This window comes from Onychostoma macrolepis, chromosome 13 (genome assembly GCF_012432095.1).
Source record: "Onychostoma macrolepis isolate SWU-2019 chromosome 13, ASM1243209v1, whole genome shotgun sequence".
Classification (NCBI taxonomy): domain Eukaryota; kingdom Metazoa; phylum Chordata; class Actinopteri; order Cypriniformes; family Cyprinidae; genus Onychostoma; species Onychostoma macrolepis.
Window position 1 is genome coordinate 9,690,210 of NC_081167.1, and position 15,081 is coordinate 9,705,290.

A 15,081-nucleotide genomic window follows, 5' to 3' on the forward strand; every position below is an offset into this window, starting at 1 on the left:
GCCTCAGGTGGGACCTTTGACCTGGGGAGAGCAGCAGTTGGACCAGGCAATCCATCATGGAGCCGCGGCTGTCAGGACGAGCACTCGGCCGCGTGTGTGTCTGTCACCGCGGCATAGCGGGGCTGCTTAAAGGCAATCATGTCAATCTGGATGGCACTGCTCAGACGGAGCGAGAGCGATGGGAGGTGGCAGGGAAGGCACACTCAGCAGACGGCACTAGAGGGCTGTGTTTGGCTGCTTAAAATGCGTGTGGCAACATGTATATTTATAATAATATGCGCAGGATATCTTTGTAAAGCCCCCTCGTGTGTGTATCCACTGACCCGTCTGTCAGTCAGAGCTGGTCATTGCGGATGAATCGATTGCCCTCTGAGTGCTTGCCGTAGTAGACATAACGGCACTTGGTGAAAACCCCTGAAAGTGAGAGAGAAGAGCATGTCAAAATGACATTTAACTATAGCGTCAATGTCAAACCGACTTCATGTGAAACGATGAGATGCTGCAACCCTCAAGTTGAAATACTGTTATTCTAACAGCACAAAAATATTAATAGCACTTTAAATAGTATAATATTATGATAATATTTAAATACATTATCTAACTGTTTGACAACTGATTATGGAAAAATATTCAACTTCACAACTTGAACACAACAGGAACACACCATGATTCATTTTATCATCATCAATACACTTTTACAATTTTGTTAGCTGTTTATAAATGTCAGGTTGACAAGCATATAATGGACATAATTGCTTTTTGACATACTGCAGTACTTTGTGGCAAAATAGTGATTTATCTTCCTATTGGTTGAAAAAGTTATTTTTAAAATCACATTATTTTTGACACATTGGATAGACAGACAGACAGACAGACAGATAGATAGACAGATAGATTTAGCTATTCAGTGATTATAAATCAAAAAGCATGTGTATTATGATTATGAATCTATGAACAACAAAATATGTTACAGTTCTCTGTTACTGTTTATCCATCAGAAAACGGTTTGTCAGTAAAGTACACACACTGCTGCAAAAAAAATAAAAAACAGAATGTGTCTCCAGAATCTGTCATTTCTCACTCAAATTTCTGGCATGAAAGGTGTGTCGGGGGAGACAGTGCATCCGTCTAAATTCTGAGAACACCAGAGAGACAACATTTAGCCTGAGGGCATTGTCTAGACAATAACAAGCCAAGAGATTGCTTTCTTCAGAAAGAGAGAGAGAGAGAGAGATGAAAAGACCGTAAGGGTGAAGATCAACAGTGAGCTCATCGTACTGATCCACTGACCAACTGTGTTTGATAAGGTGAGAATTAGCTTCATTCATGTGACAGTGTTACAGTGTTAACACTCCTCCTACAGGACAAGAACACATGTGACTATTTGAATATGATCCACTGTGTGAAGCTGCCACTCACTGCTATTGATCCTAACCACTCATTCATTAAAACAAATCAAGCATCATTATGAGCATCAATGACAGGAGACTGCAATACAGAAGGCATTTGCTTATGTCTACCTACAGTAAATCAATACATGCCTTATCAAGTACTGCTGCAGTGAACGCTACAGTGATGCTATCACAAGAACATATACTAATACTTTGATATATAACATGATAATGAATCCTTACTATTTCCATGCATTGCTAGGGTGCTCTGGGTGGTTCCTAAGATGTTGTTAGATGGCTGCTAGGATGCTGCTAGACAGTTGCTAAGGTATTCTATTTGCAGCGCTTTTCCACTGCATGGTCTGGCTCGCTTAAATAGTACCACCTCGGCTGAGGTTCCAAGCGAGCCATATTGATACTAAAATGTGACGTGTTTACACTGCAGATCACTGACTGGTCAGAGAAAATCGTCACTACCAGCATCATTGGATTTGCGACATGACGCCAAACCCGCTACCGGGCAACAGCCACTGCATTATCGACTCTCTTTTATTATTTATTATTATATTATTATTTTAACTCTCTTTTAGTATTTTGCTTTGCTGCAATCAGCCTCCTTTGAACCAAACTTCGTCTAGCAGTGAAAAACATCCATATGCCAAGAATCAAAAATACCATTTCATCGATAGGCTCCATTGCGTTTTGTGGTTTTGTTGTGTTTACAATGTCACAGCAGTAGAGGCTGCACAACTAGTTCAATAATCCCACCCACTTTGAAGCATTACTAACTGCATCGGAAAAGTAAGCAGAGTCGTACCACACAGTGGAAAGTGCTGTTTTCTCTCAACCTTGGAAAGACATCAATACACAACATTTTTCAAGTTTAAGTCCACCGATGTTAATCTACTCTGCTGTCTGATTTGCTTGTCAAACAAAATTCCACCGTTATGATTAGTCAGATTGCCTGTCAATCAAACTCCTGGCAAAGGGTCAATTAATAGACATTTCTAAGCATTGAGTGTGGTTGCTAGGGTGTTGCAAGGAAGCAGCAGAAGATGTCTGGGTGGTCACTAAGATGTTCCTAGACAGTTGTAAGGATGTTAGTGGTATTGCTATGGAGCTCACTCAACCAAAATAATCATCATCAAGCAGTGACTAATGCAATATTAGTGACAATTAATGAGGCTTTCTCCTCACGAGCATTGAGACTGGTCATAACTCATTGAGAGAGCGAGTGTCTGTTCACTTCTCTCATACATCAACAATACATGACCTGGCAAAACATATGCCAGAGTTGGGAAGAAGAACGCATTGCTTGTATTGTTTACGTCTTCCTTCCACTTTGCTGAAAATGCTAGTTGACTGAGGCCTATAAGTGATCTGCGGAGACAGCCCAGTCTGAGTGTGTTAAAGACAGGATCGTTCTGACACGCCAGGGACAGAGAGAGAAATAGAGGCGCTTGATGGATGTGGCAGACTGCAGCTAGGTGTCAGCGCTTTAGTAAATGAGGCAAGGACAAGTGGCATTAATGCTGTCAATGATCTCCTGACAGGAAAACAGATACGGCGCTCGCCGCCGTTTTTAAATAGACATCAAGTGCATTAATGACAAAAAAGGGCAGGCTTCAAACAAAGCGGTTGAGTGATGGGCGAGCTGCGGCGGTGCTCCGAGCGCGCCACTAACATAATCCGAAAAGACACTGTCAGAGCCGCAGAGAGACGGGCCGCGGAATCGCACGTACTGACAGTGAACAGAGATGAGGACAGAGATACTGGTGCCATATTAGTGCCAAGCATATTCCAACACCAGTCTGGATGCTAACCCAATCTGACACTTTCCTTCAAAGTAGCCGCTCCTCCCCTTCCCCCACCGCCAGCGATCGGCAACCAGCCTTCTCCGACGTGTCACTCCAGTCCCGCGCTCTCCTTGCGCAGCGAGTAACGGCGGCCCGCTCGTGTCAGCCCGCGGACAAACTCAGTCAATCTAAATTTGGACTTTTGTAGCCGAGCGACGCTCATTTTCCCTGCCATCCTCACAAGTTGAGGTGATCCAAACAGTGAAGTGTGAGGAGATGTCTGTTCGCATCAGATCAGACCCCCTTGCTCTGTGGACGGGTGGGGGGGGTGGGGGCAGCGGACAGCTCTGCCAGCGCAAGTACTTGTTCTGAGGGGGTGACAGGGTTTTTGCACTCCAGCTGCTGCAGTTGCCCTGGGGATGGAGGTACCGCCGCTGGATCCCTGTATGCTCATTCTGACTATCAGAGCGCTGATTTGAGAGGAGATTCTCGTACACTTCACCTCACTGGGGTATACAGTATGAGACTAGCACCCAACTGCAGCACTATCATCCTAAATGCTGAGAGATCACAGAGCACCAGCAAACAAACTCAGGAGTCAATGATGACTGGATCTATAAGAAGTTATTCAAAAATGCATTTCATAAAGAAAAAAAATCTATGATTAACATTATTTCATTTTCTGGATTTATAGTCCAGAAGATATTTTTGGTGAGACTTAAAGGCATAGTTCACCCATAAAATACAATTATGACATAATTGACTCACCCTTAAGTTGTCCCAAACCTGTATTTGTCTGCATTTCACCTGTTGACCACAAAAGAAGATATTTTGAAGAATGTTGGTAATCAAACAGTTGTTGGTAGCCACTGATTTTCACATATGGAACAATAAAAAATACTAAGTCAATGCATGGCCACCAGCAGCTGTTTAATGATCGACATTCTTCAAAATATCTTCTTTTGTGTTCAGCAGAAAAATAATAATAATTCAAACAGGTTTGAAATAACATGAGGGTGAGTAAATGACAAATATTTTAAATAATAATAAAATAAAATAATAATAAATAAATAAATAAACTTATTTAATAAGTTAATTATCCCTTTAAAGTTAAATTATTTTTAAATATATTAATATGTAAAAGACTTAAAGCCCAATAAAATAAAAAGTGAAATTGTTATTATTATTATTTAATAATTTAATAAATAAATAAATATTGTTACAGTCATTATTATTATTAATTAATAAATCAATGTATTAGTAATACAAATAATAATATAAAAGATTAAAATACACATTTTGAATGAACACTTTTATTTCTTTAAAAAAAGTTAACTTTTTTTTAAAAAGTTTCTTTAAAAAGTTAGTTTTCTTTAAAAAAAAGTTTCTTTAAAAAGTTAAAATAGTTAATACCCAAATATTTCAAACACAAAATAATTCTAAATACATTTGTGCAAGTGTATTCAATGTGGAATGAATATAAAGTTCTTAAAATTGTTACTGTACAAACTAATGAATATACATGGGTGATCTATAAATATGAATTTTAAAAAAATCTCAATTTCAGTCATTTTTATTTGTCTGTGACCCTCATATGAGTGCCTGGAGCAGTGTCTAATGGGTTAAATCTAGTGATAGAGAACAGCACATGATTAATAAAGCGTGGCTCAGTTCAGTGTCTGGTGACGACTGAAGCTGTAATATTGACCTGAAGCAGCATGACTGCTTCCTCACATGTTCAAGTGCTTAAAGCAGCACTCTGCAAATGGCGCAGGTCTGGGAGATGTCCATCCTTTCCCCCTGCAGACTGACTTCTTTAAACAAACCTCTGTGGGGAGCAGAGAGAAACGGAGAGAGGAAAACACACATGGGCCTGCCAGGGATGGGGAGCATGTTTAGTGTAAACTGGCAGCCGAGGTGATGCGTGATATAGTGCAAGCCAACTGCAAATTTTGCACACAGCAGCCAACTTCCACAGCTGGACACTCCGCTTATTGCATGAGAAAAGAAGAAGAGCCAGAGACAAAGGTAAAATGCAGAAGCAGCTATTTCTTACATAACCTGTTAGTGGAAAGCAGAGTCTAGCTTGAACCCATGGGGACGGCTGATGAGCTGATAGCTAATATGAAAAAAAAACACTGTGTCAGGGCCTGGCCTTCACTTTATTCCAGACACTCACACACAGCCATTACAGTGACAGATTAAAAGTTTTCGGGAAGCTAATGTTTCCATGCTGCATATTCTGGCAGGGGAAAGGTTGAAAGCATTGTTCCCGTCCTGTCATACCTGGATGTTTGGAGAGGAGAGGAGGTTGTCTGCGTGCGAGATAGAGGTGGAGACAGGACCGGCACACTCACAGCTTATTACAAACAACACGAGCCCTCCGCAGCCTCTCCATGACCTGCTATCACAGTGCCTGACGTCCTGGAAATCTGCTGTCTTTGCTTTTCTTCCTCTGGCAAAACTCCAGTGAAATCATAATAGCCAACATTTATCACACTGCCATTTAAAAAGTGTCAGGAGGAGCAATGTGAAAAATGCAGAAGACTCACACAGAGTACAAGCTTGTTTTACTACTAGCACTACTAGTTTTTAATACTAGTTACAGTGTTTCCTGCACCTCTGCAGTGTCACCGCTGAATCTACAGTGCCAGAAAAAATACATCATATTTCAGTAGAAGGGCGTGATACAAAAAGCTAAGGCGCTGCAAAACAATACAAAGATAATAAATAGACATGTCGATCATATACAGTGTATCTAAATGTAAGACTTTCAGACGTTGACCGATAACATTAATACTGCATGTTCATACAAAAAGCCACACAATTAGAAAATAATCCTGTATCTCAGATTTTTACTGTCTTAAATAGTCTAGGGCAGGCACTACTTTGGATTTTTGGTACTGAATTTTGCTGATTCTATAATAATGTGTTCATTATTACCATGTGTATTTTATAATAATTTTATTAATAATAATTTTATTTTATTTTATATTTATTGTGTCTAGTCAAATGTATATATCGAGTCACCAAAATACCACCAGAAAAAAAAAGAATAAAGAAAATAAAAGATAATGCAGGATTTTTAACTAGACCGAAATGCATTGGGACTCTTAATTTGAAATGTCTATGCTTTACTACTTCCAGCTGCTCATTCAAAAAGATGAGTGAGATAAAATATGCACTTTTACATTCATCTACAACATAATACAATATAAACACAAAGTAAACATTGTTATAATTAATCAACAGTGGATCAAAAGCAATAGTTTGGCATAAATGTCTTCATTGATTGTACAGTCTCACACTTTCAGATCAGTTCACAATGTGCCACAATGTAGCATTTTTTCTTACAATGTGCAGCACTCAAATTTAATAAAATCATTGCCTTTTTAACTTAAATAATCACTTTATCCATTTCACAGTTCAGCGCACAAACTTAAGATCTCTTAAAATAATATTCAAGACTTTTTATGGCTATAAAATTTGATCAAACTGAATTTAAAACCCTGATGAAGCAAACAGAAAAAGAAGAAGAAGAAGAAGAAGAAAAAAAAAAAACAGTTCAGTGCACAAATCTCAGCCAGGTATTTTAATAAATTAATCAAACGGAGAAATTGTGATCTTAAAATGGAGAAAAATTGGAGGCACGCCTTTAGGCCAAAAATATAATTAATTTCTTTATCTGTAAAACTTTTTAATGAAGAAAAATTACACTCAAGACTTAGAAACTACACCGAGAACTGAAAAAATAAAATAAAATAAAAATCCTTGAATCTGTTGAGCCTCTCTAAACAAGGAAAAACTAATTCATCAACTGGCCGCTCAAGTGATCTGCATACAATCAGCTTTTCTCTTTTCGAGGGCCATCAATATGTCAAGGAAAGACATATCCAAAGGATGTAGCTCTTAACATCAAGGTTATCTATTCTCTGCTCCCTCTTTCCCACTGTGTTTTCCTGTGCTCTCCCTGTATCCCATGCTCTCATCAGCCCTGCAATCAATCAGGGTAATAATGTTGTGGGGAAAAAATCAATTAACAAAGCAATTAAACTTTCCTTATTATCTCACAAGCTTGCAATAATACCTGAAGGGAAGACGGACGAACATCCGTGAGAGTGCACGAGGGTGAGTTATGGCTGTGAGCAGCTGCAGCCGTGAGCTTGTGCTATTATATGAGCCTCAATATATCTGCCCGAGTCCCTTTATCAGTCTGCAGCAACATCCTGTGATGGAGTCCTCATTATCTGGCCTAAAACAACTGCTTCTGACCTACAGCTGTTGGGCTAATGTGAAATCAGGTTATGTTTTTCAGGTAATGCATTACTTGTCAAATTTACACTCTAATGCATCCAAGTGCTTCTGTGGAATTTAGCTGTACTCGCTATTTGTACTGGATAAAATAACTGGATATGTGCTTCAGTGCTAGATTTGTACTGTCCTGGAAATCACAGGTGCGGCCACCATAAACTTTACTGAATGTCTTGTTTTCTATGGTAGGGCATGAGAAAAAGCAAACTGCTGAGACAATCTTTCACCGAAATATTCAGAGACAATGTTTTTTCCCTGTGTTTGCGATTCAGTTGCTGCAATAAAAGGTCAAGAGGTACATTTGTACTGGATGCAAACTAATCGCTGCATCTGAAATCGCATACTTCCTTACTATGTATGTGTAGCATGTCCAAATTCATAGTATTCAAACAATACACTATGAGAGTAAGTGAAAAATTCCTGGATAACCTGAACTGAAGTGCACATGACCTGTGGGAGTTTTTAGTGAGTAATCAGCTTGGCGAAACTAAAGGTAAATCTCAGCATCTGTGACCAATATTTACCAAGCTTTGATGACTGATGAAAAAAATAGTTAAAAGTTAACTTATTAAAAAAGAATAGCTGAACATAAGTTCACAAATAAAATATATTGATTAAACTGTTACTGCCTTGAGTTATTATTTTGGAATAAATGTAAAATGCATAAAAGTTGAGGAGATTCATATATGGATTTAATAAACATAATATTGATTACACTATCAGAAAAAGAAAAAATATATATATTTTATGTTTTTAGATTAGCATTGTAAGTAATGTTTATTTAACCAAGAAAATGTGACTGGAACATGTTTACATTTGCTTTAAAAAAAAAAAATCTTTGATGACTTTGCCTCCTTATTTCAGAAGACCACGGCACACCACTGTATAGAACATAATATTTGATGGTTGCGAAGTAAACTCAAATTAATACGTAGTACCTACTCAGACAGTATGCATTTTCGGACACACCATATGTCCAGGCATAAACTCTTTTCCACAGAAAAAATATAGTACGTCCAATGTAATAAACAAAAACAAAACAAAAAAAAAAGTTGTCTGCAAACCAAGCATAGCACTGAATAGGAAGGATTATTATGTTACTTTTAAAAGTATTGCTCTTCAACTCTGCAGACCTACACCAACACAGAAAGACCTTAGGACTTCCCTTGACATGTAAATAGCATCTGAATTACCATCTTTTAAACACTTGTGTGGAAAAAGTTCTAATGCTAATGATAATTCATGGCATTAAATGTCACAGTTCACCGATTTTGTCCACAGATCTTTAGAGTTGTTATTGGAGACAACTACTATAAAGTCGAAGCTGTATTTTATATGATTTTTACAGCAACGTCTGTTAACCAAAAAGAAGACAGTTTTAATGACATCCTGAAGGCAACGCTCTGCATGTTACTGCATTCACTTAGAGGTCAAAGACACAGATAATAAATATGTGCAACCAGCGGAGATGAATATCCACATGCACTGTCAAAGAGCAGCTGCGTTCCCCTGCCTCCGCTCCGAGCGAGAGAGACTCAACGTCCAGAGAAAAGAAAGAAAGAAGAGAATGTTGGAGGATATTAAATTAGTACCCTGGATAATGTCACTTATTCAATCAAAAGGGAGGCTGAAGTTGTGATGGTGTACTGGGCTGCAGTTCAAATGGAGCCATATGCAGCTAAAGTGGACTGGCTTTAAGCCCAAAGCCTGCGATGAACCACAAACTACTGACCACTCCTGACACACACACACACACACACACAGATGTGTGGCATTGGAAAAAGGAGGCTGGTTTTCATCAGCGCAGACATTAGAAAAGCTGGAGACGCAGAGACGTCCCACTAAAGCATGGGTCAAGAATGAGAGGCATCGAAAGTTAAGAAAAGGGCTTGTTGTCTTCGGGGAAACATTCGCTTGTTTGCAAAATACGACTTAGCTTTGAAATAGCATAAACAGTTTAGCATCTGTACTTTCCTCTGGACAAAAACTCCAGCAACCTTGCTCTGCATCTGCTAAAATGTGGGAGTTTCTAAGCAGCAGAGTAAAAGAAGTCTTGAGTGTGTCTTTGAGGATGTCAATCATCTGTTGGGAGCAGCCGAGGGAAACTAAATTCATAACTTACAGAGTTAAACTGACATTTGTTCTCATGCAATAAAAAATATTTAGTCCATTAAACATAAATACCTGTCATTATGATGCATGCACTGGATGCAAGCCTCCCCATTCCCCACTGATGTTTATTACAGCCAAACAACTGCAGCGCCTGCATGTTTTCAACTTTAGCGTATTGATTAAACTTTTAAATGGTTGCCATATAACCCAGGGACATCAGGAAGATTAATTTGCGTCAATGTTCATCTGTAATTCATTAGCCATTTATATCCCACATCCACATGGGCTATCAAGAAAATGCGGGCCATTTTTCACTCGAGCTCAGGCTTGGGAATGGGAACTGAAAATTGCACCGCATACAAATAAGACCAGTGGCTTTGGGAAAGAGAAAGCAGCTAAAAACGCTACCAAGGCTAAAAGCACATAATTGAACCAGTATTCCTAATGAAACTAATGCTTCCTCCATGACAGTGGCTTGTAAGAACACTACTAGTATATTCAGTTTAGTACAGGAATATTGCTATAATCTTCCATATAATTTGTTGAGAAAACAGAACAACTTTCCTATGCTTTATCATCACACTGTATATTGTACACATCTTATTATCTGTTAAGAATGCTTTTTTTTTCTCTTTTTTTTTTTTGCATTTTTTGCATCTCCTCATGAAATGGTGAGCAAACGTGGTTTGATTGGTGTTTATGACCTATTCACAGCATTATGTGCAGTGATGACCATAATAACTAGTGTTGAGGAGAAACTAACTAAAAGTAGCACTAAGTAAAAGTAGTATATTTCATGTTCATTTCCACTCAGCGATGAGAGCATCTGTTGTAAAACCATAAAACTTTGCGTAACTTGCTCTGCTCTGACAATATCAGTTAGTGTGTTTTAAGAAGCTATGATACAAAGACAGACTCCTCTATAAACATCTTCAGAAGGCTGGATTCTTGCATACAGTATATAATGGGCCAAAGCATAAGGATGGTCTTCCTGTCTGAACTTCCACTGTATCATTGTCTGTGAGTTTTGTGACTGAAGTTGAGGCTGATACATCTGAGGTGGGTTTGCAGAGTTTCTTTATCCCTGCTGTCTTCAGCAAGTCAATGACATCCAACAATCTGTCAGAGGGTCTTGTTCTAATGAGGAAGTGAAGTGAAATTTCAGCAGTATATGAACTTATATGTAGAAAAATGTGAAGTTTTCCATTTTGCAAAAAGCCTAGCAGCTGTATAAAAGAACTTTTTCGACATTTACTCATTTTTCAGAAGTTCACTGGCTGTTTAGGAAAATCTCATAAAGCTTGTCATAAAATGTCCTGGTCATATTTTACCTTAATATAAAAATGAAAAGAAAAATAAATTTTTTTTTTTTTTTGGAAACAACAAGAGAACAAGATAATCATTTTTATTATGCTCCTAAAAGAGGATTCATTTTCTACATGCAAAATATTTAATTATTTATTGCTTTGCTTTTGCAGTGACATATGACCAGGGTATTTTCTTGACAGTTTCACTTGTGTGTTTGCCTTCAAAACCAGATTCAGACTTTTGTGAATTCCCTGAAATACAGCTCTTTAAGTCAGTCCAACCTAAAGCAACAAAGGTAAACATGATAGTCAGGCATGGATGAGGTCTGGCAGTGAGAAAAGGTTGAGAGATTTTCTCTAGCTAGAGGGCCTGTCAGGAGAAAGCAGCTAGTTCATGCCTCAAAAGCTCTGATCAATACCGGCTTGATTTGCCACATGATTTTTTTCAACCAAGCAAAACATAATCTTGATATTTTATTGAATTGCCTGTAGTATTCTGCGCTAGAGGTCTTTCATACAACCACAGCTGTTGATTGTACTCTATTTCACCCTGCAAAATAACCATTAGCCATTATGCAGTTTTAATGGCTGTCCGTTCAATGGCATTAACCTCCACAGTTTCACTTTTAAGAGGACACAGCACCGCAAAAGAACAAGGCCCTCATGAGATTACTACAATCAAATATTATGAATTGAAAGCGGCAGTATTCATTAATGAAGTCCTCAAACGGCTCACCTGATAAGGGCCTATCATTCTTTGTACTCCAACTTATGAAGTTGAAGAGGAAATTGAATTCTGGAGGACATAAATTTTGACTGAAGAAAGAGATTATAGAAGCAGCCTAATTCAAGCCTGGTGAAATTAATTTCAATGACATTTATTCTACATAGAGCAAGTGTGCGCGAGGCACACAGTGGCTCTGGGCTCTGGAGATAAGAGGAAGTCATTTGAGGTTGGGTGCTCCAGCAGTTTACAAAGCCTTAATCTCCTTGGAACAACTCATGGTCTATCATAAGGAGACTTACACGCCGGCTAACAGCCATTCGCCGCCTGAATTTCCCCTGCTGTTTGTGTCAGCACGAGGAATGGCTCTGGCGCTTGTACTGTAAAAGACGGATTCGTACAAGTACGTGTCAGCGTGGTGCTGCTGATCGCATTGAGCTGGGTGTGGGGTCACAACACAAAGATGCCACGCACTAATTAACCACTGCAGCATCTTCAAATGACCTGATTAGTCATTGTGATTTAATAACCATTTGTGTCAAGGACGTTAAGCGCGATTTGATAAGAATAAAGTATTACAGAACGAACACTTTCTGAGGCTGACTGACTGTCGTCGTCATTAGCAAGCGCTTTCTAATTAAAAAGAAAAGCTGATAAGTCATTCAGACCTCAGTAAAATGTGAAAAGTTTGCTGATTTCAGTAATGGTCCCATTAATAAGGCTGATGGGAAACTTGCTCATTTCGATTCGAGTCCGAGTGACATGACTCAATAACAATGTGATGTTAAATTAATCATTGCAGGAAAGATCGCAGCACTTTTTAATCGCTTTGACATTGGAGGTCGGTCCGAGTTAACGAGGGTCTAAATCAGTGAGCTGTAAATATTAATTATCCACCCAAAACACCAAAAGTAGAAAAAGAGTGTGGGAAACACTGTAAAGTCATTATCAAAACAAACCACATGAGTGACTGATGACTGTGTGTGGATCATTACAAAACCCATAATATTTCAAATGGTTGTGGCTGAAAACAAAAACAGATCTAAAAGCAGAACTAAACAGATATGTGCAATGTCTGGTAATATTTATAACATTGTTCATGAGACAAAACATGCCCCACACCATCTGCCATTAGTTAAAAAAAAAAAAAACTCTGAAATTAATCACTAGAATGTTAACTATTTTAATATTACACTATATATATATATATATATATATATATATATATATATTTTTTTTTTTAAGCAGAAAATGCAAAAAAAAAAAAGTGCCTTTCAAAGAAACATTTCATCAATGTCTTAGCAATTTAAACTTTTAAAAAATGACTTAGTTTCACAAAAGTGTCAAATCTCACAATACTAAACAATCAAACAAACAAATAAGCCTTGAAAATCTTTATCAAGTCATCTTCCAGTGTTCTTCCACTTATTTTAATTGCAGTTGAACTCTAGATTTATTAATACTTACAAGTTATTACATATCTGATATGACATTTTGTATCTGAGGCTGACAAAATGTTTTTTGCCTCATCTCAGTGTGTCAGCAACACTGAGGTAAAGCAAAACATCTTGTGAAAATGGAAAACAAAATATCTCAGAATGTTTAACAGATTGTTTAAAACAATCAAAAATACATCCTCTGTACATAAACTTTAAAAAAAATAAAAATAAATTATCCACTGTTACACTTCTTTCATGTCTCAAGAATCACAACTACAAGCAAGATAATGGAAATCTTTGACTTGAGGATGTAGGTTTAGTACATGACTAAGTTTAGTGGGCAGTTGGACCGATGGTCACGTGTGTGTTGATGCTAAATATAATGATGGCGGATGTGATAGACCTCATGCATCAGTAAGCAGTGCTGCTCCTTGCTGAATGTCATTTGGAATTAATGTCAAACAGCATACAGCCACCAAACCATGGAAATGAATGGACATGTCAACATATCACAGTGCTCATTTCACTCAGAGAGAGACAACAAACAAAGCTTATCCTAGCATTTCATCTGTATAAATGAATTTACCTTTACATCAATTTTTGACACTTTTAAACAGGGTCAGTCTAGCTATATAATAAATCATAAATGTATTTTATTTCTTATGTCAAAAACTGATTTAAAAATAAATGTAAATGAATTTGAATTTTGAAACAGGGTTATTATAGTTATGTATATAGACACATTTTATTTCAGCTTTAGCTTGATGTATAAGAAATCAATACTGAAATAATGCAACAAAAATTACAAACTTTAACAAACTGAAAATGGAAAATAAAAAAAATATATACAGTTAAAATAATATTATCTCTATGATACTAAAATAAAAAAAAATAAAAATTCTAAATAATTTAAAAGCTGGCATAAAATGAGCTTTGGTTATAGTCACAATTTTACATATTTGTGTGATGTGTCAAGTGTGGATTTACACACTGGCTGCACCTCTCAAACTAACTCCTACACTTTAAAACCTACAAGCACAGGGAAAAAACTGCCATTTTGGATGAAAGCAATACACCATGCTAGCTCTCCCATCAGCTGCTCTGCTAGGTCAACAAACAGCCTGATCTTTCCCGAAGCCAACCGTCAATTACCACACAGACACATGGCCTTCTTGCCGTCTTAAATAAAGCGCCTGACACTCCCTGGAGTGACACATATCAATACCAATCTGACAGCCCCTGTTGCCACCTCAGCCACAGAAGAGACAAGCTGCACCTGCCTCACCGTGGGACATGTGTCTGCTCGCCACTTCCCCCTGCAGAGAACACACACACACACAACCTCACTTCTCTTCCTGTGTTTGAGTGCCTTGTGCTATTTTCTGAAGCCCATTATTATATTCATTTCAGCATGGCGTCTGAGGCCTGTTGGTCTGGTACCTGAGGCTGCGGAACCCGCTGCTGTACAGTGATTTGTCATGACATCCTGACAGAGAGCAGGGAGAGGGGGCATGAAAGGAAAAGAACAAGAGCTGAGTCGAGCCGCTGCTGGCCCGGGTTCAGGGTGCTGCTGGGTGCCCCTCTCGCCCCACAGCTCGCATCCCGGAGCCTGGTGTCACTATGACGGTGAAGAGCATCAGTCAGACCAGAGATTCATCTGACTGGAGAGGATCAATCTCCCACCTTAATGCGAACGGACACGGTAAAATATCCTTTAACACTGTGTGCCGCCCTCCCGCCCCTTTCTGAGTATCCAACTGGCTGATGATCTTCACAGTGGCAGCCAGCTCATACGCCAAATTGCTTCCTACATTTTTTGAGAAGTACACTTTTGCTTGAAATGCTATGCTAGTGTAACGTTAAGGCATGGGCGCACTTTTAATAAAACAAAAATTTTTCGGGCAAGTGTGTTCATGTAGATGTAGAAAGGGCCAGTGTGAATAAATCTAGATTTAAGCACAGAGACAAGTAGTCTATATATGACCCAATGATTTATTTATT

At 38.3% G+C, this 15,081-nt stretch overlaps 1 protein-coding gene across 2 annotated transcripts in view; it reads right to left on the reverse strand.

Moving 5' to 3' along the window:
* The window catches only part of lrmda (leucine rich melanocyte differentiation associated), a 286,940-nt gene that overhangs the window by 1,586 nt on the left and 270,273 nt on the right, over nt 1-15,081 (reverse strand). For both annotated transcript variants that reach the window (XM_058795123.1, XM_058795126.1), the window contains one exon: nt 1-414. This exon is cut by the window's left edge and continues 1,586 nt beyond it. In XM_058795123.1, coding sequence (XP_058651106.1) covers nt 335-414 — 80 coding nt within the window. In that variant the 3' untranslated portion in view covers nt 1-334. The remainder of the gene's footprint in view (nt 415-15,081) is intronic.